Source organism: Pan troglodytes, chromosome 10 (assembly GCF_028858775.2).
Source record: "Pan troglodytes isolate AG18354 chromosome 10, NHGRI_mPanTro3-v2.0_pri, whole genome shotgun sequence".
In the NCBI taxonomy this organism is placed as follows: domain Eukaryota; kingdom Metazoa; phylum Chordata; class Mammalia; order Primates; family Hominidae; genus Pan; species Pan troglodytes.
The window spans coordinates 13,846,389-13,873,787 of NC_072408.2; the positions used below are offsets into that span (position 1 = coordinate 13,846,389).

General features: G+C 46.3%; 1 protein-coding gene across 20 annotated transcripts; it reads right to left on the bottom strand.

Annotated features, from left to right (window-relative positions):
• Window positions 1-3,125: 3,125 nt before the first annotated feature.
• Window positions 3,126-26,603, bottom strand: ZNF384 (zinc finger protein 384). 20 transcript variants are annotated; one of them, XM_016922849.4, is made up of 13 exons: window positions 26,379-26,485; window positions 26,109-26,170; window positions 25,178-25,237; window positions 16,109-16,179; window positions 15,600-15,837; window positions 15,317-15,364; window positions 14,781-15,114; window positions 13,828-13,920; window positions 9,869-10,093; window positions 9,002-9,184; window positions 7,409-7,487; window positions 5,683-5,841; window positions 3,390-4,770 (listed from the first exon to the last, which is right to left on the bottom strand). In XM_016922849.4, the coding sequence occupies exons 4-13, from the start codon at window positions 16,172-16,174 to the stop codon at window positions 4,366-4,368; spliced, it is 1,830 nt and encodes a 609-aa protein (XP_016778338.3). In that variant the 5' UTR covers window positions 16,175-16,179; window positions 25,178-25,237; window positions 26,109-26,170; window positions 26,379-26,485; the 3' UTR covers window positions 3,390-4,365. The 20 variants fall into 20 exon arrangements, with proteins under 20 accessions (XP_009422965.4, XP_003313501.4, XP_054519990.2 ...); XM_009424690.5 differs by lacking the exon at window positions 26,109-26,170 and having other exon boundaries at window positions 3,126-4,770; window positions 26,379-26,583; XM_009424691.5 differs by lacking the exon at window positions 26,379-26,485 and having other exon boundaries at window positions 26,109-26,336.
• Between the last annotated feature and the right edge of the window lie 796 nt (window positions 26,604-27,399).

Sequence of the window (27,399 nt, forward strand, 5' to 3'; positions counted from 1 at the left end):
CATAGTGAGGCGGCTGTAGCCCGCTTCCGCCCTTACAGAGACCCCAGGACGCAACCGAGACAGGTATGACGTCACTGGAGGGCGCCATTTTGCATTCTCTAGCAAACTTTTTTCCCTCCAAAACGGGAATGTATGGTAATCCGTGCAGGGGTAACTGTTCTTTTTAGGCTCATATTGCGTAAACATACCTTCTTAGCAACTGGAAGATCCAACTTTTGTTCCCTCTTTTGCAGAATGACTTTTTTCAAGCCAGTTAGTTTCTTAAGGAAGTTGGGGAAGAATATCAGGCCTTGAGACATTTAAACCGTCTGAATTTCTTTTCACTCACACAAACACCATCTCCCCCAGCATTATTTTTTTAGCTTGAGAAAGATTAGCAGCTTTCTACTTATAAATACAAAGAATGACTCACAATAAAGCTATAATTCTGCGCATCTTTTGTCAGAGCTCCTGTACGTTACATTAGAATACACTTTCACATATAAAATATTACTTCCTGCCTTGCCCTCTTGCTACTTTTTTGGTTTTTTTGAGACAGAATTTTCACTCTTATTGCCCAGGCTGGAGTGCAATGGCGTGATCATGGCTCACCGCAACTTCCACCTCCCGGGTTCAAGTGATTCTTCTGTCTCAGCCTCCCGAGTAGCTGGGATTACAGGTATGCACCATCACGCCCGACTAATTTTGTGTTTTTAGTAGAGACGGGGTTTCTCCATGTTGGTGAGGCTGGTCTCGAACTCCCGACCTCAGGTGATCTGCCCACCTCAGCCTCTCAAAGTGCTGGGATTACAGGCGTGAGCCACTGTGCCTGGCCCCTCTTGCTACTCTCTAAGGGGGAAATCTCGTGTTTTTGTTTTCCTTTTGTTTATATGTGATGTTAGTATCATAATTCTGAAGGGATTGAGGGATGCAGCAGTATCACTACTGGGCTAGTTGGCTAGTTAGTTGCTAGCCATCACTCTAGTCAGCTATGGTAGAGTGATTTCTATGGTTTTCATCAGAATGGAAAGCAGTCAAGGGTATGAGAGGCTGCCAACACACTGCCAACACAAAGGCCATAACCTAATAGTGGTGTAAGATAGTATCTTAGAGATAGCTGCCACCCCTCACACTTTTCATACCCTCACACATCCTTCATAAGAATTACCAATGTCTTATGGCAAGTTTTTAAAGAGACAGACTTTCAGCTATATAATTTCTACCAAATATGTGGAGAAGAGGAACTTCCAACCCCCGGGCGGATTGGAAGTTGCTTTGTTTTGCTTTGAGATGGATGCAGGGATGTATTTGAAACATTATCTGGACAGTAAGAGCAGGCTGGAGGAGGGGGTTCAGGGGCTGCAGAGTGGTGGAGGTATCAGTGCTGAAAGGATCTGTAGCCCGTAAACCTCAGGTTTACTAGTGTGCAGGTAGTAAGATACAGCAATAGAATCCGGGAAACTGCTCTGATTACAAAAGTCATGCTTTTCGGTAACTTGATCTCTGTGCCTGTTTTACTATACAATGAGAATACTAACTACCTTATAGGGTTGTTGCAATAAGTGAGTGTGAGTGTATCCATTAAAAGAGTAGATTCTAGTTCTAATACTGGTGATGAAGTTAGGGCCATTAGGGCCTTTTCAAGAGTTGGTGAGAGTGGGAGAAGAAAGCAGTAAATATTCAGGGAGCTAAGAAACATTGGCGTATTTGGTCATATGTGATACATTCATTGGTATTACACAACATATTGAGACACCATCTTAGGTGCCCACACAGGATATCTAGCACTAAATTAAGTGGGCTTTATTTATCCCAGCCCAACTAGATGACAAGTACTATTGGCCAGCAGTCCCAGAGAACCACCAGTTCTCAGGATGTGGGAGCTTGGTCACAACTTTCACAACTTTTTCGGTGCTTAAAGCAAGGTTTTCTTTCCTTTTTTTTTTCAGACAGAATCTCGCTCTGTGGCCCAGGCTGGAGTGCAGCGGTGCAATCCCGGCTCACTGCAACCTCCGCCTCCCAGGTTCAAGTCATTCTTCTGCCTCAGCCTGTAGCTGGGACTACAGGCGCGTGCCACCACACCTGGCTAATTTTTGTATTTTTATTTTACTTTTTTGAGACAGAGTCTCACTCTGTCACCCAGGCTGGAGTGCCATGGCACGATCTTGGCTCACTGCAACCTCTGCCTCCTAGGTTCAAAAGATTCTCCTGCCTCAGCCTCCTGAGTAGCTGGGATTGCAGGCGCCCACCACTATGCCTAGCTTATTTTTTGTATTTTCAGTAGAGACGGGGTTTCACCATACTGGCCAGGCTGGTCTCGAGCTCCTAACCTCATGATTCGCCTGTCTCGGCCTCCCAAAGTGCTGGGATTACAGGCGTGAGCCACCGTGCATGGCCATCAATTTTTGTATTTTTAGTAGAGATGGGGTTTCCCCATGTTGGCCAGGCTGGTCTTGAACTCCTGACGTCAAGTGGTCTGCCTGCCTCGCCCTCCCAAAATGCTGGGATTACAGGCGTGAGCCACCGCACCCAGCCTTAAAGCAAGTTACTTAATTCTCAAAAAAGGTATCCAGAGTTACCTAGTCCAATCCCTTCACTAACAGTTGAAGAAGCACCCTGGCCAACACTGGTTGATGGTAGGCAAAGGGCTGAAGTCCAGGTTTCATGACCACATTCTACTCCATAGTACTACAGCTCTCCTGCATAAATCAATCTTGCACCCCTTAACCGGTTATGATTTCCACAAGGTAACAAATATACATATGTATACACATTGCCAACTGCAAGCCCCTCTTCCACAGACTCAGGCAGGAGTGTAAGTCCTTTCAAGAGGCTTCCATTTTTCTTCCATAGGGAGCTTAGCTGTTTTGTTAACACATAACCAAAGCCTTGCTCTCACATATTTAGGCAATGCAATCTCCATGACAGAATGTGTATGTAGAAGTCCTCATAAACCAGGATTTCACTGGAGACATCATGAAACTGTATCCTTCCATGACTGGAGAATTGCACAAATGGGGCATCATCACACAAGCACTTGTTCATCACACACACACTCTGGTATAAATCCTCAGTACTGTTCTTGGACATCTCCCCAAATACCTTTTCCGCATGCTCGCTCACATCAGTAGCTCCACTGCCTCTGATCCTTTTACATGAATTTATTTCTATACAATGTTCTAAAAACACCCCTTGGTTTGTACATAAGTTTTTTTCTTTTTTTCTTCATTTTTAAATTACTTTATAACAACTGGTTTCCTGATTTTTTTTTTTAATTTCCTTTCCTCTGAAATCTGCCATGATTTAAAAAAAAAAAAAAAAAAGACAAAAAGAAAAATGCTGTGGCTAGAGGACAGGGGTGGAGAGAGGGAAAAAAAGGACAAAAATAAACAAAACATCAAATATGAAAATTCTCAGAGATAATGCATTTATAAACACAGAAATGGTTACAACGAAGATGGCCGTGATGAGTGGGTATAATATATTTATATATATATATTTATATATAAATCCGTGTCCGGCATCTGACTGTGGCACCTAGGGAGCTAAGTCCAGTCCTTGCGTTTGCCTTGAACTCTCCCTTCTCCGCAACACCCCTGTTTTGGAGTTTCACAGATAACACAAAGCCTCCCACAGCTCCTTGGGGGTGGGTTGGGGAGACTGAGAGTATAGGGTCTTTGTAGGCAGAGAAGGAGAGAGGCTTCAAGGAAATCCATAAAACCATAACCCACACTTCTAAGCCACCTGTGACCAACTTGGGAATTTCTGGCCCCTTGGGGACCACATCTCAGCCCTTGCCCCCTTCAAATAAAAGGAGGTCTAGCCCCTACCCCAAATCTCCTTCTACCAGCAGTCAATAGGAAGCAAAGTGAGACGATGTAGGGGAAGAAATGGCTCTCAGGGACTGAGGCATTTGAGAAACCTCTGTTCTTTTGCAGGCAAGAATAGAACAAGAGGCTGGTTGCATTTGGGGCTCCCTTTTCTCTGTTATCTGGGAGGGCCAGCCTCTAGTCTTACATCAGCCCAAACTTTGAGGATAAGGAGGGTAAGGATAGGGTAAGTGACCACACTGGACAAGTTTCTATGAGGTCATAGCAAATCCTTCCCTTGAGCACCAACCCCCAATTTTAAAAGCTTTGCTTGGGAGGGGAGGCTGCTGGATGACACCATCAGCTCAGTATTCCTTTGCAATCAGGAGGGCTGATGTTCCTTTTGAAGAAGAGTTCAGAAAAAGGATGGTATCCTGTGAAGGAAAGCCGTGACTGAGGCCCAAGGAGATGGAGCCAAGGCCTGTCAAGGAAGAAAAGGACTTTTCCCACCAAGAGTTGGAGAAAGAAGACACCAGGACTACTACTTCCTCTTCCCAGTGGGTGGCAGCACGGATCTCTAAGAGCTGGCCAGGTGCTCCACCTGGATGGTGCTGGTGGTGACAGTGAGGCAGATGTCCTTATGATGCTCCGCCGTCTTATACGGGGTCAGGTCAAAGGAACACTGGGGTGGAGGGTTGGGATTGCTGTCCCCACCACCCCCGCCCTGGGGGGCTGCCCCAGGAGACTGGAAGTGTGGTGGTGGCTGTTGCTGCTGCTGCTGCTGCTGCTGCTGCTGCTGCTGCTGCTGCTGCTGTGATGCCTGGGAGGCCTGGGCCTGGGCCTGGGCTTGAGCCTGAGCCTGAGCCTGGGCTTGAGCTTGAGCCTGGGCCTGGGCCACTGCTGCCGCCGCTGCTGCTGCCTGCACTTGTTGCTGAAGATCAGGCGGGTTGTGTTTGCGCATATGTTTCATAAGGTATGTTTCCTGAGGGAGATGGTAAAAAGAAGTTGAGGGATAAAGAGGAAGGAAAAGAGATTACTTGTAACTAGCACCCCAGGCTCTGATTCTGCTGTAAGCAGAGTAAGCTTTATACTGGTTTTCTGGAGCCAAGACTGAGCAAAACTCAAGTAGCACTTTCAGTGGCTCACTACTGAGAAAAAAAAGGGGGGAACCTTTAGAAGTCACTGAACATTCAACTGGCAAAGGAATGAGCTGCTATTTTTTTCAAAGACCCCTGAATGAAACAACTTTACAACCTTTTCTGGAGTCTCATGGAAAATATCTAACTGGGCCAGGTGCAGTGGCTCACACCTGTAATCCCAGTACTTTGGGAGGCTGAGGCAGGTGGATCACTTAAGGTCAGGAGTTTGAGACCAGCCTGGGCAACATGGTGAAACCCCATGTCTACTAAAAATACAAAAAGTTGCTGGGCATGGCAACATGCACCTGTAATCCCACCTACTTGGGAGGTTGAGGCAGGAGAATCGCTTGAACCCAGGAGGTGGAGGTTACAGTGAGCCGAGCCGAGATCACACCACTGCACTCCAGCCTGGGTGACAGGGCGAGACTGTGTCTCAAAAAGAAAAAAAAAAAAAAGAAGAAGAAAATGCCTAACTGAAATCCGGCTCCCCTCAAAATTTCAAGTGGCTTTATTTTGCCTTATGTTTAAGTAAAATGAAGAATTAAGCTTATGAGTCTCTATAGGATTAGGAGATCAGGCATCCCCTAAATTCCTCAGAATGGGTCTAATTAATTTCTGAATATTTACCTGTTCTGCTAAGTTGGAGCTAGGGAGGCAGGGTATTCACTGCAACAGATCTCTACCCAGAAAACGGGGTGAAGTGGACTGTACTCTTAGAGGACTATGAGGAAGGAGAGAAGAAACGGAGCACTCACTGATGTGTATGCCCGACTGCAGATAGTGCAGGTGTACACCTTGGCATGCTTCACTGTGTGCGTAGACAGGTGCACCTCTAGTGAGGCTGCATCCGTGTACGCCCGATGACAGTTGTGGCACTTGAAGGGTTTATCTTTGTTGTGTTGCCGTCTGTGGGACTGAGAAAATTGGGAGAAACCAGAATGAATACATTGTACTCTTCCCTCCTGCCCCCTTGACCTTGATGGAAAGCAAAAAGGTAGGTGTCAGGCCTCCCAGCTTCTCCCTCTATCTGAATAAAGTAGAAATTGTTTCAAATGAAACTTGAGAAGCTACAGGCTAAGGGTGGAAGCATACCTCATGTAGCACATACCAGGATCCCAAGACAGCTTATGCCCGTCTCACCAGTCCAGTGGTTCTTAAAGTGAGGCATGGGGATCTTTAGGGAACACTAAGACCTTCACAGGGGGCCCACAGGGTCAAAACTTTTTTTTTTTTTTTTTTTTAGATGAAGTCTCACTCTGTCGCTCAGGTTGGAGTGCAGCGGCACAATCTCGGCTCATTGCAACCTCCGCTTCCCGGGTTCAAGCGATTCTCCTGCCTCAGCCTGCAAGTAGCTGGGACTACAGGCACATGCCACCAGGCCTGGCTAATTTTTTTTTGTATTTTTAGTAGAGACAAGGTTTCACTGTGTTGGCCAGGCTGGTCTCGAACTCCTGAACTCAGGTGATCTGCCCGCCTCAGCCTCCCAAAGTGCTGAGATTACAGGTGTGAGCCACCGCGCCCAGCCAAATCTTTTCAAAATAATAAGACAATGTTTGCCTTTGTCTCTCTTGAACCTGGGAAGTTGCAGTAAGCTGAAATCACACCACTGCACTCCAGCCTAGGTGACCCAGCGAGCCTCTGTCTCAAACACGCACACGTGCGCACACACACACACACACACACAAACACAAAGACGAAAAACCTAACTGAAATCTTGTTCCCCTCAAAATTTCAAGTGGCTTCATTGTGCTTTATGTTTTACATGTAACCCTTACAGAGATTACATGATGTGTGATAACACAATAGGCCAGATGCAGCAGATCTGAGAATCTACTCATCTTCTAGCTTAAGACATTAAAGACCCCTGTGCCAGGTGCGGTGACTCATGCCTGCAATCCTAGCACTTTGGGGAGGCTGAGGCGGGAGGATGGCCTGTGTCCAGGAGTTCGAGACCAGCCTAGGCAAGATAGCAAGACCCCATCTCTACAAAAATGAAAAAAACAGCCAGGTGTGGTGGTGCATGCCTAGAATCCCAGCTACTTGGGAGGCTGAGGTGGAAGGATCACTTGAGACCGGGAGGCTGAGGCTGCAGTGGGCCATGATAACACCACTGCACTCAGCCTGGGTGACAGAGCAAGGTCCTGTCCCGAAAATAAAAAATAGACACCTGCAAAAATGTATAATAATGCCATTCTTCTCACTCAGTTGTTTTTGGAGGGTCTTGGAATATGTTATTTATGTTAACACACAATGGGTTTATTTTTGTTCTTTCTAAACAGATTACTATTATAAATATTTTTCAGGCTTTTCAGTTTTACAACGTCTATGTAGACAGCTATTACCCACATAAACAAAAACTCTTTGGGTCCCTCAATAATGTTTGAGTGTAAAGGAGTCCTGAAAACGCTTGAGAACCACGATACTATTCAAATGGCCCCAAGTCTCAGACTCAAGGTCTTGTGTGGAGGGTGGAACATTTACCTGCAGATTGGAGAGTTGTGTGAAGGCTTTCTCACAGCCTGGGTGTGCACATTTGTATGGTCTATCACCAGTGTGGATTCTGCACAGGATAAGAGAAGAAAGGGAAAGAATGTCAGCAAGACCATTTAGGAACTGGCTCAACAAATCTTCTCCAGGCCAATCCTGCTCTCCTAAGGAGGCACATCAGATGGGCCTCCAAGAGGCACCAGCCTTCCTCTCTGATGTGGATCAGGTACTGATGATTTGCTTCTGGTCAATGCCTGCATCACTCAGCTCAAGCTGAGGCTCCTCTGCTGGGGGAGGAGAGACTAAGGACTTGGCACCCAAGGAACAGGCAGCCCACAATTTGGCATTCAAGTCAGCTCCTACAGTAACTGTCCTAACGAACATTCAAGAACACAAGATAAACACAATGGCAAGGAAAAAGAAAAGCAGAACGCGTCTTCCTTGGCCCCACCTTATAGCCAGAAACAGTCCCCTCAGCCTTGAGCATCACTTCCAGAGAATGTTATGGTAACAAAGAAAAGCAGAGTTACACTGATTGTGGAGAGTAGTAGTGATATTAATGGAAACTCATGAAAACTAAGTGCTTTTTGCAGCCCAGCCCCCTAATGGCAGGAAATGCCTAGTTTAGTACCAATGTGACCTCTTTCCCCAACACCACAGGGCCCTCTGCTAAGATGAGCCAAGGACTTGTGGGTGCAGTGACACCCGCTCCTCATCAGCGACTTCAGAACCATCTCTAAGACCAGGTGCTTTTCGGGACCTCTGGTATAAAATCTCAAAAACATCACAGGACGTGTCTCTTATTTGTGAGGAAAGCCTGACTCCTCCTCTTCTCAAAGCAAGATGTCTGATCACTTTAAGGTGAGATCATCACATCCACAAGAAGCCGGGTGAGACGGTCTATGGCCTGTAAGTCTGGACTCCAGTTCAACTTGAGATAGCACCAAAGATCATCACTTCTTCTAGTTGGCAGGTTCCCTTCTTCCTAGTCACTCCAGATTCACGGGATAAACACTGGGCATCTTTATGAAGCATGAGCGTTTTCATTTTCTGTTTGCTGATTCTCTCTGAACATTTAGTACGTGTTTTCTTTTGTTCTCTACTCTTGGTATCCCTCAGAGCCTTGCTTGTTGCTGTGGGTGTCACCAGGCTGGTGCCCAGCTAATGTCTGATTTTATTTCCTGTTCATAATTGGTGCCCTAAGGGCTAGAGGTACGGTCTTCTCCACTCAAATGCCTCTGTTTTGCCATCAAGGGGCAAATCTTCCAAGATGGGTACATGAGTATTTTCAGGGAGGAAAATTAGAGAAAAGTTGTTTCCACTCCAGGTACGTGTCTGTCTCCCATGGATCAGTGAATATCATATAGTCACTGCAGCTCCCCGACGTAGCTCTTGCCCCAGAGAAGCTCTGTGTCCACTTGAATCTCCAATGTCGTTTGGTCTTCCTTCTCCCAGATGCCAGCCAGGTCTCTCCTCCAGCCAGGTCTCTCCCCCGCCCCCCGCATGCGGGTTGTTGTGTGTGTCCGGGGCGGGGGTGGGGAGGGCATGCCAGCGGGGCGGGGTCAGTAGCCCGCCACTCTCCCTTACCGTGTGTGCTGCTGGAGGTGGGAGAGCTGGCGGAAGGCCTTCTGGCAGTAGGAACAGTTGTAGGGCTTGGCCCCCGAGTGGATACGGAGGTGCTGGGCCAGGTAGGAGGTGTTGGCGAAGGTCTTGGAGCAGTGCGGGCACTTGTGGGGCTTGATGGTCTCCGTGTGCATCTTGGAGTGGATCCTGCCGGAGAGGAGAGGAGGGAAGGGGGGAGGAGGAAGCAGTTCGACACCAGGGGCTCAGCTCTCTGCTGGGTGAAATGATGTTGCTTGACGGATGAGAGCACCCCCTTCCTCCCTCCTCCCAAAAACACTCCAGCCTGGATAGGCAAATGAAGAGGACACCCAGATCTAGGTTGTTGCTGATCGTAAGTCGGTGGCTAGAATGGCAGTGAGATGATGAAGAGCTGCAACCCATGGCTCCTGGTAACCTTAAAGTGGTCAATCTCATCAACCCTCCGCTTTCTCCTAAGGTTAACACACTCACCACAGACACCCTGCTTCCAAATAGTAATCTGAACAAAGACCAATACCGCCTGTTCCCCATGGACCTGAAGTTGAATGCACACCTTGGCTCTGAACTGAAGCATATAGTAAAAGCAGGCCTGCTCTGCAGAAGATTTCCAAACACAGACACAGAGAGAAACCACAAAGATTGTTCCAGACTTTGGAATTGGAGACCACAATTTTCAAGGCCCCCCAAATAGCTAGGATATATAATTTCCACAGACAGTAATAGGAGGTTGAGGCTACCAATGGGCAAAGGTGAAAGGGAAAGAAAAAATACATGTGGAGAGAGGAGTAGGTGCAGGCAACATGGTCTTAGGGTTCACGGCCAGGTGGTGGGGTAAACCAAGAGCAGCCTTACCGGGTGTGCTGCTGAAGGTGGGAGAGCTGGCGGAAGGATTTCTCACAGAAGTTACAACTGTAGGGCTTAGCCCCTGAGTGTATACGGATGTGCTGGGCCAGGTAGGAGCTGTTGGCGAAGGTCTTGGAGCAATGTGGGCACTTGTGGGGCTTGGTCTCGGTGTGTGACTTGGAGTGGATCTGCATCTCCGACTTGGAGTAGAATGTCAGTGAGCACATCCGGCACCTGAGCCAAGTGAGGGCAATGGTTAGAACCCTTCCCATCAAGGTGTGGCTGAACCCTCCCCTCTACTTCCAAGAGAAGCCCACCTATCTGAGGTCTCTCCTACTCCAACTTGAGAGTAGAGCTCTATATATTGATCTTTATGGCCTAAGCTTCTAACATGGTGCCCAGCACATTATAAATATTCAATAAATGTTTGCTGAATGACTGGACTGCCTCGATGTGCAAAAATGTATTTCAACCAGATAAAACAGAAAAACAGTATGAACTCTGGGCAGATGCGAATTTCAATGGGCCAGGAATATCAGTTAACTTGTTTGCCTTCTGCCTGCAGCCTGATTTCAAACATTTAAGGAATTCCTTGCTCTGATGTTCCTATGTATGAAGCACATGCCTCTGTATTCCTCAAGACCCCTAGGTGATAATGAGGAACAACTAACTGGATCCTCTCCTGTCTCCATAGATCATTTTTTTCCCTCCGATTTTCCCCTACTTCCTTTTTGGCAGCTATTCCTAGAGGGATGGGGGTGAGGAAGTATCAGAATTATTTGGAGGGGCTTTTTCGAACCATGTATGTCTGCTCTCCACCCTCTTATCTGATGTTGCATCCATCATCTACCCACCCCTTGCCCACAGCCCCTTGACAATCAAGTGAAAACCACTTTTGCAATGACCAACGTAGCTGCTAGGGGAAGGTGCCATCCCTCAAGCATTTGGGAGAAAAATGTTTACAAAACACCTATCTTCCACGCTAAACCTTTCCTCTTCCCTAGCACATGGAGCCAGTGTCAGCACTCTGGGTTGACATCAGTAGCACCTGATCGTACTTTCACTCATCCCAAGCTGGTAATCCTTTCCACTCTGGTATTGTCCACCAAATATCAATAAGGAGGCCTCTGAGCAAGTTAAGCCACAACTATTCAGACTTTACTGAGTAAAAGCTATCTTTCATTTTTGTAAACAATTCACCAGTGTAAAATGGGAGCTGGTAGAAAAGGCAATGGCCTGGAAGCCAGGCAATTAGCACAAGTCCCTCTTCTTTGGGTTCTCCCTAACTTATCTTCTTAAGAGAGGCTTCAGATGGTGTGGGATCATGATTTCTGCACTTTTTTCATCTCAGGAGAATTTTTTAGTTACCAGCTTATTGATCCCTGGCAGTTGTCTGAGATGCCCAATCATTGCAGGAGAGAGGGGGAGGCTCTGTTTATAGTGAGCATAATCCAAAGGACACAACCAGTGGGAATCAGGATGCCTAGGTTCTACTCAGGCTTCAGTTACAAACTTGCTCATTAACAGACCTCAATTTTCTGGTCTGTGAAATGGAGAGATAAATTTTTGCCCCCAGAAGGGCCAGCAAATGCCTAGGACAGTCAAAGGTAAGCCAAGTATTCTCCAGTAATAAAACTGCATTCATCTTAAGCCTTAGTGCTGATGGACAAGCTCATGCTAGTAAATATTTCACTAAGACTGAAGTTAGAAGCTGGACACATTGTCACTTGAAGGGCAACTGTACTAAAGTTGCAAACTAATTTCCCTTGATGCTACAATTTCTCAGACAGGTAGAACATATTTATTTTAACCCAAATAAAATCTCGTCAATTTGCGTGTGAGGGTGTTCAATACACAATTCTGCCCTTAACATTAAGGTTAATTTTAAAAAATAATAATAACCCACTTAGTCAAAGTTTCCAATAAGAGAACTTGCAAAACTTAAATTCATTTATAATGTGCTGGCAAGGGAATGAGCAATCTCAGAAGACACTAGGTATAATAATGATGATGACCACAATGATAATAGTTGCCATTTGTTGTTATGCCTGACAGTGCCAGGCACTACGTTAGGCACTTCAGACACATTGTTTCTACTCCTCACAACCTGGCAAGTCTTATCCATGTTTTTACAGAAAGGAACACAAAGACTCAGAAAGTAAGTAATTTGCCAAAGGGCAGTTATTCACTACAAAGCCATGATGCCAGCCTACTTTAAGATTCCTAACACCAGAGGTATTCAAGCAGAGGTTGGAATCATCTGCCAGGAAGGGACTGACCAAGGAGATCATTAAAATATTTCCAACTTGAAAATCCTATGAAGTCAAGTAAGAGAGTCCTCTAATGCAAGGTGCTGGGTGGTTGGAAAGAAATTTAGTTTTGGAGAGTCGTGGCAGTCAGCAGGGGATAGAAAAGCCAGCATCCATATCATGGGGTGCCTTCCTCCAGGGGCACCATTCACATCCAACACAATGAGAACGGGGCCCCTTGGAAGCATGCAATGCAATGGCCTTGATTATAATGATTACAATGGCCACTTTGAATTATCATCCATTTTTCCTAAAATGCTCAAAACAATTTCAAATATTCTGACTTTGCCTCAAAACATTTCTACAAGACAGATGAAGGCATGGCTGATCTTCCCATTTTATATACGGGAACAAAGAGTGGGAGATATGTTGACTTGCCCAGAGTAACAGAACCCAACTGCCCCAATACCTAGTCAAATGCTACTGACCACTGAAGAGGGTATGGCTGACCCACACATGCATCAAAACAGAAATTCACTGTGATAAAAAGATTTCTTTTGCCAGGCACAGTGGCTCACACCTGTAATCCCAGCACTCTGGGAGGCCGAGGCAGGCAGATCACCTGAGGTCAGGAGTTCGAGACCAGCCTGGCCAACGTGGTGAAACCCTGTCTCTACTAAAAATACAAAAGAATTAGCTGGGCGTGGTGGCACACCTGTAGTCCCAGCTACTCGGGAGGCTGAGGCACGAGAATCGCTTGAACCTGGGTGGCAGAAGTTAGAGTGAGTTGAGATTGTGCCACTGCACACCAGCCTGGGTGACAGAGCGAGACTCCGTCTCAAAAAAAAAAAAAAAAAAAAAAAAAATTTTCTTTGGAATGTCAAGAGTTCTGAGTTTCTGAAGAAATTCTGTTTACCTAGGATACAATAAGTCTCCCTTCAATTTCAAAGTTCTTTGTAGTCACCTGGGTGGATGGTCATTCAGGAATTCCAAAAATACTGAATGTGTGAAAAGCCCCATGAGGCTTTCTTCCAACTGTATATGTGCATTTCTTTTAATATATACAGTTTGGAAAGTCCAGAGATAGCTTTAATGTGGGTCACAGTGAAGAAAGGGCAGAATGAGAGGACCCTGATCCATTAGAAGGGCTCTATAGAGTGTTAAAGCATCCTTCTACTACTTCTACAAATTGTATATAGATGTATCTCCATGTCACAATGGCCTCACTTTAAACAAACACATAAGAATCTAGATTTCTATATGATAACTTAAAAGGGATTTTAATTTTATGAACTGATATATAAGAGAATGCCTTTAAATGAATCAAACTTGTCAGGTACCTTTATAATATGATATGATGGAAACATTTTCCAGGAACACTTTTATTGTATAAAGTGGGGTACACCTGTAATAATAAAGCTGCAATGAACTTTTGGATTATGAGCTGGAATTCTGCAGTGCTCAATTCTGCATAGCAACACTCCTCTCATTTTCATTTATAAAGAGCGGTTTAAACACTCTGTAGGCTACTCTCCATAGTAGAACTATACAACACAAATAAAAATAAATGCTAAATAACTATTTCTTAACTTTCTTTTGAAGTTCCCAACATTTCAAATCTTATCTGATATATACTCCCAACAAACGGGAGGCATAAACAGAATTATCCCCATTTTACAGATGAGGAAACTGAGGCCCAGAGAGGGGAAAAGGACTTGCCCAGGGTCACACAGCAAATTCGTGGTGGAGCCGGGAACTGAATCCATGAGCCCAAGGCTCTGTCCATTTCCTGTGCCGCAGTTCCCTTCGCTCCTAAAATGGGAACAACATTGCCCATCTGGGCACACTAAGGAACTAAGGACAGACCCAGACTCCCAGCCATGCACATCTGCCCCTGTCTATATCAAAGCTGTGACAGTAGTTATCCCACTCTATACAGTGCTACCAAACTCCCCAAACCCACTAGGGCACGTGACAGTTCTCAAAGGGATTAAAAGATGTTCAACTTTCAAAGGGCAGGGAGTTTACTTATGTAATTATTTTTGTAGAGTATCACATGCAAATATGCATATAATGCTTTTTGGTAAAGGGGAACTTAGAGGAAGTGGAGAATCAAAATGACTTTCATAAATTAAAAAGTGAGCAAAGTCATTCTTTAAGTACATATTCCAAAGGGGGAGGCATCCTATTCCTCCTACCTTCTTATGAAGGCCCCTCCCATCATCCCAACCATGCAGGGTAAGGCAGGCTCAGTGTTCAAATGCGACCCAGGAACTGGTGGATGGCACATAGGTTCGGTGCTTACTAGAAAGGTTTCTTAGAAAAATAGGAATGGAATATGTAAAAAGGAGCTGCAGCCAAGAGTCTCAAACCCAGCATAAAGCCTTATTACAAGAGAGAAATTCTACTCTGTTACTAAAAAATTAGTCAGTGTTAACGACCCCCAAAACAAGGGTTAAAAAAAGGAAAGGGTGAAATGGGTCTTTGCATCCTAACAAGATGCTAGCAGCTCTGCCTCCTATCCTATGATGGGACACCTGACATGCAAGTGGCCCAGAGCTGGGAAGCTGTCAGAGTGTAGCGCCTGACCGGGGCAGAACACAATGAGGGTACAGGGAGAATCACCAAGCCAGGGATCCTCACCCCATCCTGCCCCTGGCTCTGAGTCTTACCTGTAGGTCTTGCCGTCTTTCTGATGGTCATCATCATCCTCAGGGGAGAGGACATAAGGGTCATTCATCTCGGGCAGCCCTGATTCCAGCATCCGTTTCTTCTTCCGGCCCCGGGGTGGCTTAGGAGCCACACTGCCACCTCCACCACCACCTCCGCCTCCTTCCTCGGTTAGGGTCGATGCTACCTTCTTGGAGAGGTCAGGGACAACCTGCAGGGCTTGTGAGCCAGGGGGAAGAGCTGAGACAATCATGGGAGCCGAAATGGGGAAGGTCTGAGCTGATGATGCTGTGGTCACAAGAGAGCCTGAGGGGGACGTGATTACCAAACCCGGACCTAGGATTGGGAGAAAAAGGAGATGGCGTCATGTTGTTCAGTCCTGATCCTAATCCTATTTCATTTCCCCCAGATCATTGTCTAATTAACCCCTCACCCCCCCACCGACCCAACCCAGAGTACACAGGAAACCCCAAACCCTGTAGAAAAATAATGGTCTCCTAACCCTTGTCCCCACCCCCCTGGTAACAGTGAGATTTACCCCTTGATTGACTCCCTTCTCTTCTCCACCTCTGAGAACAGGAGACTCCTTGATTCAGAGAAGGAAAGAATGTCACCTCCTCAAAGGCAGGGACCGCATCTTCTACTTCTTTGTATCCCCCACAATGCCTAGCACATTGCTAGGCACACAGTAGGCACTTAATAAAAATTTGATTGAATAATCAAACACATATCCCACTCCCCATGTCCTTGGAGCCCTCCAGCCTGGGGTACTGATCATGGAAGATCAACACCTCAGATTGGAGAAAAGCAGAGTTGCTCACCAGCAGTCATCAGTCCTGTAGACGGCACAGGGACCACCGTGATATTCTGGGTAACGGACGCTTGGCTGTGTGGGGTCAGCTGGTCTGACTTGGACTCTGTGTCCATACTGATGCCTGAGGGCAGGGACACTGAGGCAGGCACTGTCAGCAAGGTGGGGTAGTGAGGTGGGGCCAGACCACAGCCCTTCTCTGGCAACAGCTGATCCTTCATCTTGTTGATGAACATTGTGTTCTCGATCTAAGAGAAAAGGAAGGGGAAGGGAGCACCCTCTTCAGCCTGAGAGGCTGATTCTGCTTGCTCGTGAGCACACTTCAGTGTCTGTCCTCCTTAGGGATCAAGGATGAGCACTTCATACCTCTGGCCTTCTAGAGAGAAGCCCAGGCAGAAACACTAGATAATTCTTAGGGGTGGGGGACCCAGTAAAACAGCATGTGGTGTACCTTCAGTCTCCATAGTAACAGAACTTACTACTGAGAGTTGGAGAGAGCAAGAAAGCAACACCACTTACCTGACCTGAGACTGTGGGGATAGAAGGCCAGAAGTACGGGTTAGAATTGAAGTGAGATTCTTCCATTCTACCTGAAGAAAAAATGAGAGAACATGTCACACTCAGGAATTACTCAGAAAAAGCTAAGCAATGGAGAAGGGGAACTGAAGAGTTCCTGGTCTCCTCTGGCACCTGATCACATGGCTGGGGACTGGCAGTCAAGACTTAGTGTCTAGCACATTAGTACCTTGGTCAGAGCCCCTTGTCACTGTATTCCCATCCAACAGAGGCTATCCTACTTCATGACTGTGAAAGAACTTATACGTATCGCATTTACTCACACAATGTTATTCATGCCCCCTAAAGAAGAACTGGTATTACTTTCCTTTGCTGGCAAAAAGAAACTGAGGTCACGAGAGGGGAGATGATGTAGCTAGGGTCACAAAAAACAAATCACTGGCCGGGCGCGGTGGCTCACGCCTGTAATCCCAGCACTTTGGGAGGCCGAGGCGGGCGGATCACGAGGTCAGGAGATCGAGACCATCCTGGCTAACACGGTGAAACCCCGTCTCTACTAAAAATACAAAAAATTAGCCGGGCGTGGTAGCGGGCGCCTGTAGTCCCAGCTACTCGGGAGGCTGAGGCAGGAGAATGGCGTGAACCCGGGAGGCGGAGCTTGCAGTGAGCCGAGATCGCGCCACTGCACTCCAGCCTGGGCGACAGAGCGAGACTCCGTCTCAAAACAAACAAACAAACAAACAAACCAAAAAAAAACAAATCACTGACTGACTTGAAAACGGCCAGGTGCCAGTACCTAGCATGACTCCTCTTTCTCTTATTCTTCAAAACTATATTCCTTGAAATACAAATTTTATTTTTTATTTTTTCTGTTTTTGAGACAGAGTCTTACTCTGTCACCCAGGCTACACTGCAGTGGCACAATCATAGCTCACTGCAGCCTCAATCTTCCAGGCTCAGCCTCCCAGGGAGCTGGGCCTACAGGCCGTGTGCCACTATGCCGGACTAATTTCTTTTTTCTTTTTTTTTTAAAGTAGAGACACGGTTTTTCCATGTTGCCCAGGCTGGTCTTGAACTCCTAGGCTCAAGGGATCAGCCCACCTTGGTCTCCCAAAGTGCTGGGATTACAGGCGTGAACCACCGTGCCCAGCCAATAAAAATTTCAAGAGTTCCAACCAATATGTCTACAGTTCTGTGTAGTTTGAGAAGGTTCCAGGCCAGAACACAATACGACTAAGAAAATTAAAAAATGAAGACTGGGCATGATGGCTCACACCTGTAATCCCAGCACTTTGGGAGGCTGAGGCAGGTGGATCATTTGACCTCAGAAGTTCGAGACCAGGCTGACCAACATGGTGAAACCCCATCTCTACTAAAAATACAAAATTAGCTGGGCGTGGTGGCACATGCCTATGATCCCAGCTATTTGGGAGGCTGAGGCAGGAGAATTGCTTGAACCGGGAGGCGGAGGTTTCAGTAAGCTGAGATTGCGCCACTGCACTCTAGCCTGGGGAACAAGAGCGAAATTCCATCTCAAAAAAAAAAAAAAAAAATCAGAATCAAAACATATTTTGAGTACCAACTACTATCTGAAGACCACACCCCACCAATCCCACCAAGGTCTAAGAACACCCACGGTGCTACACTGGGCACCACACATGCTGCGCTGAGCAGTGAGAATCAAAGCATTTCTAGTTTTAGAAAGTGTCCTGGCACTAGTAGTAACCCAGGTTTCCAAAGGGATGCAGAATAGGCATGATAGTAGGCCAGAATACACACACAGTGCCAGACTCCTGCTTCCTATTTCTCAAAAACTGTGCTTCCGGCTGGGCATGGTAGCTCACGCCTGTAATCCTAGCACTTTGGGAGGCCAAGACAGGCGGATCTCCTGAGGTCAGGAGCTCGAGACCAGCCTGGCCAACATGGTGAAACCCCATCTCTACTAAAAATACAAGAAATTAGCCGGGGCATGGTGGCGCACACCTGTAATCCCAGCTACTTGGGAGGCTGAGGCAAGAGAATTGCTTGAACCCAGGAGGCGGAGGTTGCAGTGAGCCAAGATTGCGCCATTGCCTGGGCAACAAGAGTGAAACGCCATCTCAAAAAAAAAAAAAAACAAAAAAACAAAACTTTCTGAGAAACAAGAAGAAAAGTAACCCCTCCGAATCATGCCAACAAATAACAGATGGGTACAGAACACAGGCATCCCACCACCCAGTTTCACATTCTGATCACTTCTCCTGGCGAGGTTTAATTGGCAGTATGTTGGTCAAGAGTAGCTTCCCAAAATCCTGGACCAGCAAAGATAGAGCCCCACAAAAGGCAAATAAGAGAGTGTGAGACTGGTGAAATGGGGAAACGAGTAACAAAAAAAGTAAATAAATACACAGTATTACCAGGCTGCTACTCTGAGCAAAGCACAACCAAGGTTCAGGCGGGGAAGACCCGTGACAGGCAAGTTGACCCACTGAGGATACACTGGAGGCAAACACTAAGATACTGAGAGCTAAAGGGTAGGCCGGACACAGAAACTCAGTTTTAAGTACTAAGGAAACAGGGAAGGATCTTCAACAAAGGCGCCGAAGCTGAAAATTACTCTAACATAACTCTGTTCCTTATCCTTTTATAGAAAACATCACTTTTTTTGTTCTATTAAACAGCACCCCCAATTTTCATAAAATCTATAAAGGGAAAAACTTTATTTCAGCCTTTTTAAAAAGTAGCGAGGGTGCAATGTACCAAATCTGTGACTACGACAGCTTCACATAAACAGGCTCGCTATTAAATGACCAAAGATCAAGTATACATCAATTCTGTTTTCTGAGTTATAAAACACAATAAAACTAATCAGTCTCTGACACAGGTACTAACTTGGTCCTTCCAGCCATAGCTTTACAAAGGGGTCTTACGGCTGGGTGTGGTGGCTCATGCTTGTAATCTCAACACTTTGGCAGGCCTACGCAGGAGGATCACTTGAGGTCTGGAGTTTGCGACCAGGCTGAGCAATATATTTGAGACCGTGTCTCTAAAAAAAAAAAAAAAATTGAAAAAAAAAAAAAGAAAAAGAAAAAAAAAGAGGTGAGTGTGGTCGTGCATACCCATAATCCTAGGTATTTGGAAGGCTGAGGTGGGAAAACTGCTTGAGCTCAAGAGTTCAAGACTGCAGTGAGCTATGAACACACTACTGTACTCCAACCTGGGTAACAGAGCAAGACCCCAACTCCAAAACAAAACAAAACAAAACAAAACATGCAAGTTGTGGTGGCTCACGTGTGTAATCCCAGCGCTTTGAGAGGCTGAGGTGGACAGATTGCTTGAGTCCACCAGCATAGGCAACATGGTGAAACCCTATCTCTACAAAAAATACAAACATTAGCCAGGCATGGTGGCAGGTGCATGTAATCCCAGCTACTTGGGAGGCTAAGGCAGGAGAATCATTTAAGCCCGAGAGGCAGAAGCTGAAGTCAGTAGAGATTGCAGTCCAGCCTGGGTAACAGAGAGAAACCCTGTCTCAAAAACAAACAAAAAACAAAACAAAGCAAAGATGGGAGTCTCACATTTTCAGGCAACAGAATCAAGATACAATCAGATCACAGTTTAAGAGAATTCAATCTTGCCAAACTTTTTGGGAAGGAGCAATCACATCTTTTACATCTGTATCTTACAAATATCCCCAACATACGACTTTATCACCTAAGACACAATTACATATTTAATGAATTGAACAACGGTAGACTACCTACATATAGATTTTGCAGACAATGCTAGGGGTTCAAGTCTTAATCCATAATCCCTGTCTAACCTTCTAGTGGAAAGAAATGACAGACAAGAGATAAAAGTGGTGATAAATGGTGGGAATTAAGTAGAGAATTAAGATGGAGAGAATGGGTGTGGTGGCTCATGCCTGTAATTCCTGCACTTTGGGAGGCTGAGGCAGGTGGATCACTTGAGGTCAGGACTTTGAGACCAGCCTGGTCAACATGGTGAAACCCCATCTCTACTAAAAATACAAAAATTAGCCAGGCATGGTGGCACACGCCTGTAATCCCAGCTACTCAGGAGGCTGCAGCAGGAGAATTGCTTGAACCCAGGAGGTGGAGGTTGCAGCGAGCCGAGATCTAACCACTGCACTGCAGCCTGGGCAACAGAGCAAGACTCTGTCTCAAAAAAAAAAAAAAAAAAAGATTAAAAATAATAATTAGGAGGGAGAATAAACGAAAGAAAGGGCCAATGTATAATTTTCCCCAAAGAATCAAGGAAGTTGGCTGGGTGTGGTGGCTCATGCCTGTAATCCTAACACTTGGGAGGGCGAGGTAGGTGGGTCACTTGAGCTCAGGAGTTCAAGATCACCCTGGCCAACACGGCAAAACCCCATCTCTAATAAAAATACAAAAATTAGCAAGGTGTGGTGGCACACACCTGTAGTCCCAGCTACTTGGGAGGCTGAGGCAGGAGAATCACCTGAGTGCAGTAAGTCGAGATTGCACCACCACAGTCCGGCCTGGGTGACAGAGCAAGACCCTGTCTCAAAAAAAAAAAAAAAAAAAAAAAAAAAAAAAAAAAAAAGAATCAAGGAAGTAAAGTAAATGCACTATGGATGTGAAAACGTAGGAAGGAGGAGGCTGAGCACGGTGGCTCATGCCTGCAATCCCAGCACTTTGGGAGGCCAAGGCAGGTGGATCACAAGGTCAGAAGTTCAAGACCAGTCTGGCCAAGATGGTGAAACCTTGTCTCTACTGAAAGTACAAACATTAGCCAGGCATGGTGGCGCACGCCTGTAGTCCCAGCTATTCAGGAGGCTGAGAAAGGAGAATCACCTGAACCTGGGAGGTGGAGGTTGCAGTGTGCCAAGATCGCACCACTGCACTCGAGCCTGGGCAACAGAGTGAGAATCCGTCTCAAAAAAAAAAACTGGTGGACAATATCACCACTATCATTATCATTAAAACTTATTAAGCACTTATTGTGTTCAAGGTAGTGTTCTAAGCACTTTACAACTACTACATCATTTAGTCCCTGCAACAATGAGGTAGGTACTGTAATTCCCATTTGAAATGAGGAAACTGGAGGCACAGAGTCCAACGGTAAACAGCAAAGCAGGAATGTGAATCCAGGCACCAAAGGGCAAGTTAAGGAAAGGGGTTCTACAAGGAACCAAAACCATATAACTGTAGTACACACTTTCTGATGTTATGGCTTGATCCAGGAAATAAAATTTAGAATATTTCCAGGAATTAACTATGTTATTTTCCAGCTAGTTCTCAAAAACTGTTTTCAAAATTGAAGTTTTTGATAACAGCAAAATGACATGCAGTTCAAGGTCATATTCCTTATTCTGTGAAACCTCACTTAGCTACCAAGATAACTTACTTTAGGATGACAGAGCCTGAATAAAGAGGCCGGACTTTACAAAGGAAAATAAATAAAAAGCCCCTCCACTTACTTGGATGCCTAGTTTATTGCGTCCAATAAACTGGTGTGTCTGGTCCAAGGACAAGACACTACATATGCGTTACCAGCTTCCAATAAATAGGTCAGCCCAAAAGGGAGACCACAGAGAGAACTGCTCATCCAACTATAAGCAACCTTTACCAGCAAAATGACACCTGAGAAATGCTATGCCACTGTGCTACTGATGAGGCTGACTTCATCTTTGTACTCCTGAAATGAGATCAATGGAGAGCTAAGAATCAAAACTATTGCTAGAATACAATGTAAATTGCGCCCCCTAGAGTTGTGTAACAGGGCGTTCTGGGGCCAGATCACTCAAATATCTGCTTACTGTCTGTTTTACCGCTTACTCTATCTTTCGTGGAGGAAATTTCTCCAAATCATCCCAACATTCAATCAGGCACATATCAACATTCTTATCACCCAAAGAAGCCCACTGATGTTACACAGAAAACTCATGTCTACACAGAGAGTGCCAATTTTAATGATTATGCCTATATATTTAAAGAAAGTACTTTGGGAGGCCAAAGTAAGAGAATCACTTGAGCCCAGGAATTCAAGAACAGTCTGGGCAAAATAGGGAGACCCTGTATCTACAAAAAATTAAAACGTCTCTACAAAAAATTAAAAAAGTAGCCGGGCATGGTGGCTCACACCTGTAGTCCCAGTTACTTGGGAGGCTGAGGCAGGAGGATTGCTTGAGCCCAGGAGGTCGAGGCTGCAGTCAGCCATTATCACGCCACTGCACTCCAGTCTGGCCAAAAGAGTGAGACCCTGTCTCAAAAAGAAAAAAGGAAAAAAAGAGAAAGAGAAAGAAAAGAAAAAACAGAAGAGAAGGAAAGATATAATTTGGCGGAAAGAAAAATGCTGGCAGGCTGAAAATCTGGGTTCTCATATCAACTTTACTATTGCACCAAGCCTCAACTGTTCTGTTAATAGGAAGGGAGGTTTACTGCTGGGCGAGGTGGCTCACACCTGTAATCCTAGCACTTTGGGAGGCCGAGGCAGGTGGACTGCCTGAGCTTAGGAGTTCAAGACCAGCCTGGGCAACATGGTGAAATCCCGTCTCTACTAAAATACAAAAAATTAGCTGGGCATGGTGGCATGTGCCTGTAATCCCAACTACTCAGGAGGCTGAGACAGGGAATTGCTTGAACCTGGGAGGTGGAGTGGAGGTTGCAGTGAAAGGAGATCACACCACTGCACTCCAGCCTGGGCAACAGAGCGAGACTCAGTCTCAAAAAAAAAAAAAAAGAAGGCAGGTTTACTCTAATTAAGTTGGAGAGTAATTTCCTCTTAAGAGACACAAGGAACTACATATTCCTTCTCCAATCTCAAATCTCAGAAGCCCTCAGGAGATAAAGAAGAGAGACACTATCAAGTATTAATAATAGTCGTGAAACACGGTAGGACTTGAACTCTTGGACCAGAGCTTTGTCTATCTGACCACATCCTTCCATAATGCTACCAACCATCCAGGGATAAAGATGACATGGCCTCCAGCAGGTGTTTTTGGCAGATATGGTGAAGACCACCATCTCTTTCCCAGAACCCACTAATTGTTTTTTACTGTTGTTTTTTCAAATAAAGCATGATTTTCTTTTCCCAAGAAAACAGCATTCCCTTAACACAACCAACCCTTAGAAAACCATGAAATACACTCATCAATTTCAGTAGCTAGAGAATGGCCTTGGGAATCAAGACTTCTGAATTCTTTTTTTTTGAGACAGAGTCTCATTTTGTTGCCCAGGCTGAAGTGTAATGGCGTCATCTCAGCTCACTGCAACCTCCACCTCCTGGGTTCAAGCAATTCTCCTGCCTCAGCCTCCCAAGTAGCTGGGATTACAGGCGCTTGCCAACACATCTGGCTAATTTTTGTATTTCTAGTAGAGACGGGATTTTGCTATGTTGGCCAGGCTGGTCTCGAACTCCTGACCTCAGGTGATCTGCTCTCCTCAGCCTCCCAAAGTGCTGAGATTACAGGCGTAAGCCACCGTGCCCGGCCAAGACTTGTGAATTCTAATTCTAGGTCCTATATCAGTGGATGACTCTTAACTATTTAAGTGGATGAATTAACCATTTTACTAGGTTTCTATCAGGATGGAGGATGGAAGAGGATGAGGCCTGTATAAATAAGTTTGTAAGGCATATGGTGATGAGATAAAGGCAGCACAAAAAAGAGAAAGAATGAAATGCCCCAAGTGCTCCTGAAAGGAAGAGTTACAGAAACACTTCCACAAGATGAGGACTATTAGCGACAATCAATGAAAATTACATAAGGACTACATAATTACAAAGGAACTACCCAAAAGTAACAAATCTATAGCCTCTGGTTTAGAAATCATCTACAAGTAGCATCAACAAGAAAAAGATGGAAAAAAACAATCAACTTGAATTCAACTACAGAAAGAACTTAAGACACTATTGAGAAACCATTCCAAAACACACAACTGCAGAAAGGTTACCTTAGCTCAAGACTTGAAATGAAGAAACACAGAGAAAGTTTTTTTTTTTTTCTCCAAAAGGAAACAAAATCTCTTTTTCTCAGGGTCTAAAGACATTCAAGAAGGGCCATCCCAGTAGAATGTGAGGCTTTCCTGCCAGTATCCATAAACTCTTCCAAGTACAAGTAACTCAGAACAAATGCACCCCAATGTTACTGGGAAACATCATCACACCATACACAAACAGACTAAACAGGACTGCTACCACCACACAGCTGGCAACCTGGGCCAACAGCTTCTAGCCTGGGCACCACCGGACCACTTTACCCTGCATCCTGTGGGAGGGACGGCACGGTGGTTCTCCTTGCCCTGTCTGTTCCACTATAAATGATGGATCTGGGGAATGTGAGGCCAAAATAAATAAATAAGACTGGAGAAGAAGAGATATGTACCCAATATTTAATCAACAACTTGGCTCAGAAACCCACAGGGCATTTTATAAACCAACCTCTGGGATCATAAGTTCTGAACTCAAACTCTTTAGGTCCACTCACTGTCATTTTCAGGCTACCCGAAACTCTTCCAGACCTACTTCTGGAGTCTACTCCGTACAGTTTTATCCACTTCACTCCAAACTACCCATGAAGCAGTTTTTTTTTTTCCCCTGAAAATTTCATCTTGCCATACCAAATTCAAATAACCCTGTGTCACAGATTCTAATCACTCCACAGACCCACTTCTAACACTCCACTGGACTATTTGGGATAGGAACTCCATTCTAAACTCAGCCTTGCTTGTTCCAGACACAGGAAAGCAATTCCATAAGGACTATATTGGCATTTAGGGTCTTTGTGTCCCAAAGCAGAATAAAAATTTCCCCTTTGGACACAAGGCAACACTATTCAGTGGCTTCACCTGAGCATTTCATATTTCATTCCTGATGAGCATTAGTAGGAATGGAAAGTGATGGGGTATAGCGCCAACTTTTTACACAAAAACTTCCTGACCCTCAAGAGATAAAAGAAAAAAACTGATTTCTCTCCCACAACAATCTCAGCATTACAACTGCTATTACTTTAAGTATTCTATCACATTGTGAAACACACACACGCCCCATTTGGTTGTGACCCCTTCTCCCCCAAAACCAGAAAAGCCATTAACCCAAAAATTATCTTACCCTCTCTCTCTCTTCCTCCTGCCGTCTTATTCCTTCTCCTTTCCAGGGCTCCTGAACTTTCTGTAAACAAATTGTCTAGGTTACAGGGGCCAGGCAGGGTGCAGCCACCAGAGAACTGTGGAGAACCTCAGGAATTATTTGTCAGCAGTCAGTCTGGAAGGCAGGCAGACCCCCCAACCAGCAATCCAAAGACGGGTGGATATAATAACAGCAGTCTAGTGCTACCCTCTACGTGGATACGAGAGAAATAAATCCAGTTCCCAGAAACTAAGACGAATTCTATCACCAGCGTTTGGGTTTCACTCCTAGGCTCAGAGACTGGTCCTTGTTCGTTCCCAGGCCACAGGTAACCAGGGGTCAGAGAACATTAGAGATGGAGGAGGAGGAGGGTCTCTGCCCCTGAGGAGTGGCTTCAGAAGGCAAAGCTGAGGGCTGGGGGATGCACAAGACCTTGTGGCAGGCACAGTGCCAGTTCAGGCCCAGCCACTTCCTCTAGCCTTCCCCCCACTTCTTCGAGGACTTCGCCCCCTGCCTACCCGAGGCCTTGTGCCAAGAAGTACCTCCCTCAGCCTGCACCGTGGTCTATCTACTGGAGACCCCAGCTGTCCCCTCAAAACCTTCGCTCCCCTGAGACAGTTCCTGGGAGCCTTCTCCTGATGTCGTCCCCTACCCCTTTCTCAAAGACCCTTCCTTGGGACGTCCCTCCTTCCCCTCCAGGGAGCTGAACTCTGCCACCCACCAGACAGGCACCCGCCCCCTAAACCCCCCCATTCCTTCCCATCGCCCGCTCCTCCACAACCACTTCCGGTTCCGGGACGGACACACACACAGTCACATCGTGGACCCCCCCTTCCCCGCCTGCCCAAGGAAAAGGGGAGGGGGGAGGAGCAAGCAGCTTGGCGCGCGCCGGCTGTAGCGGCGCGAGACTCACCGGGCGGCGACGGCTGCGGCGGCGCCAGAGCCTGAGCCAGGGCGCGGGAGGGGCGGCGTTTGCTGGGAAAGGAGGGAGCCGAGTGGGGTGGGAGGACCAGGAAGGGGCGAGGGAGGGGAAAAAGCGCAAGGCGCAGCGCGCGGGCACGCACTTCTGGCGCGAGACAGACCCACACACTCACACGCACGGAACGCGCGCGAGACACCCGCAGGGCGGGGGCGCGAGGTAGTGGGTGGCCCCCCCTCCTTGCCGCCCTCCCCTTGCACTCACCCGGAAGTGGTGCTGCAGCTCGTGCTCCCGCGAACCCCAGTTCCTCCACGCCCCCCTCCCTCCCCCCAACAGGCTCAGAGAAGAGCTCTGCGGAGAGAAGGCGGGAGCGCCGGAAACGAAAAGGGGGGAGGGAGGGAAATAGCAATGTAGGGGGGGCGCTAATGGAGAAAGAGGGGCGTGCAGAAGCCGAGTCACTTCCGGGAGTGGCTGGAACACATCCGGCGCCGCTAGCGCTGCGATATATTCAGGGCAGAAGTTACGATAACTCGGGGCGGAAATAGCTTCTGCCCAGCGACTGGGAAGAGGGGATGTGACGCTATGGCGGAAGTGAAGGCGGGTTCCGCTAGGGGCCAAAGCTGAAACCGGAGGACTGCGGCCCTGGGCTTCCGGAAGGGACATCTGGGGAAGGTGGGGGGGTGGAAACGCGACAGGTTCATGAATTATCCATCAAGGTAGGAGAGGAGGTGTGGGTTCCTCAGATGCTGGGACCCCGTTTCTCTTCCCTCTGGATTTTGAATAAGCTGATGTAGGAAATTACCATTATTTTTTCTGATACCCCCAAGAATGTCTCAATGCTTTGAGTATGCGGGAAAGGACTAGGACGTATCCTTGTTTTTCTGCGGTCCCTACTTAGGTCCAGTTAGAAACTCTCCCAGCCATCAAAATCTGTCTCTCTGACACATCCCTTCCTTTCTTTACTTTGGTCTTTTCTTGTTGCCCATACCCACATCTCTATCCCCTTACCCTGTTTTACTTTTAAATATAGCACTTATTACTGCCTGATTTATTGTTTGCTGTCCACCTCTCCCAACTAAAATATTGGCTACAGGACAGCGAGGACTGAATTGTTCGTTGCTGTATCCTCATATCCTGGCAGTTAAGTGGTCTGTAAACTCTTGTTGTATAAATGAACTATAGTTCATTATGAACACCTAATATGAACCCTTTTAGGAAGCCTTGCCTGATTGCTCCAACCTGTAATGGTCCCTCTGAATTCCCATAGCATTTAATACGTACCTTT

Excerpts from the sequence above, each read along its gene's own strand:
- ZNF384 (XM_009424690.5), bottom strand. The coding sequence starts at position 16,174 with ATGGAAGAATCTCACTTCAATTCTAACCCGTACTTCTGGCCTTCTATC. Across the intron at positions 15,365-15,599 it reads TACAGGACTGATGACTGCTG|GAGTCTCCTGTTCTCAGAGG; the intron begins GTGAGCAACTCT and ends CTCTGAATCAAG. Across the intron at positions 13,921-14,780 it reads AAAGACGGCAAGACCTACAG|GAGCGAAGGGAACTGCGGCA; the intron begins GTAAGACTCAGA and ends TTCCCATTTTAG.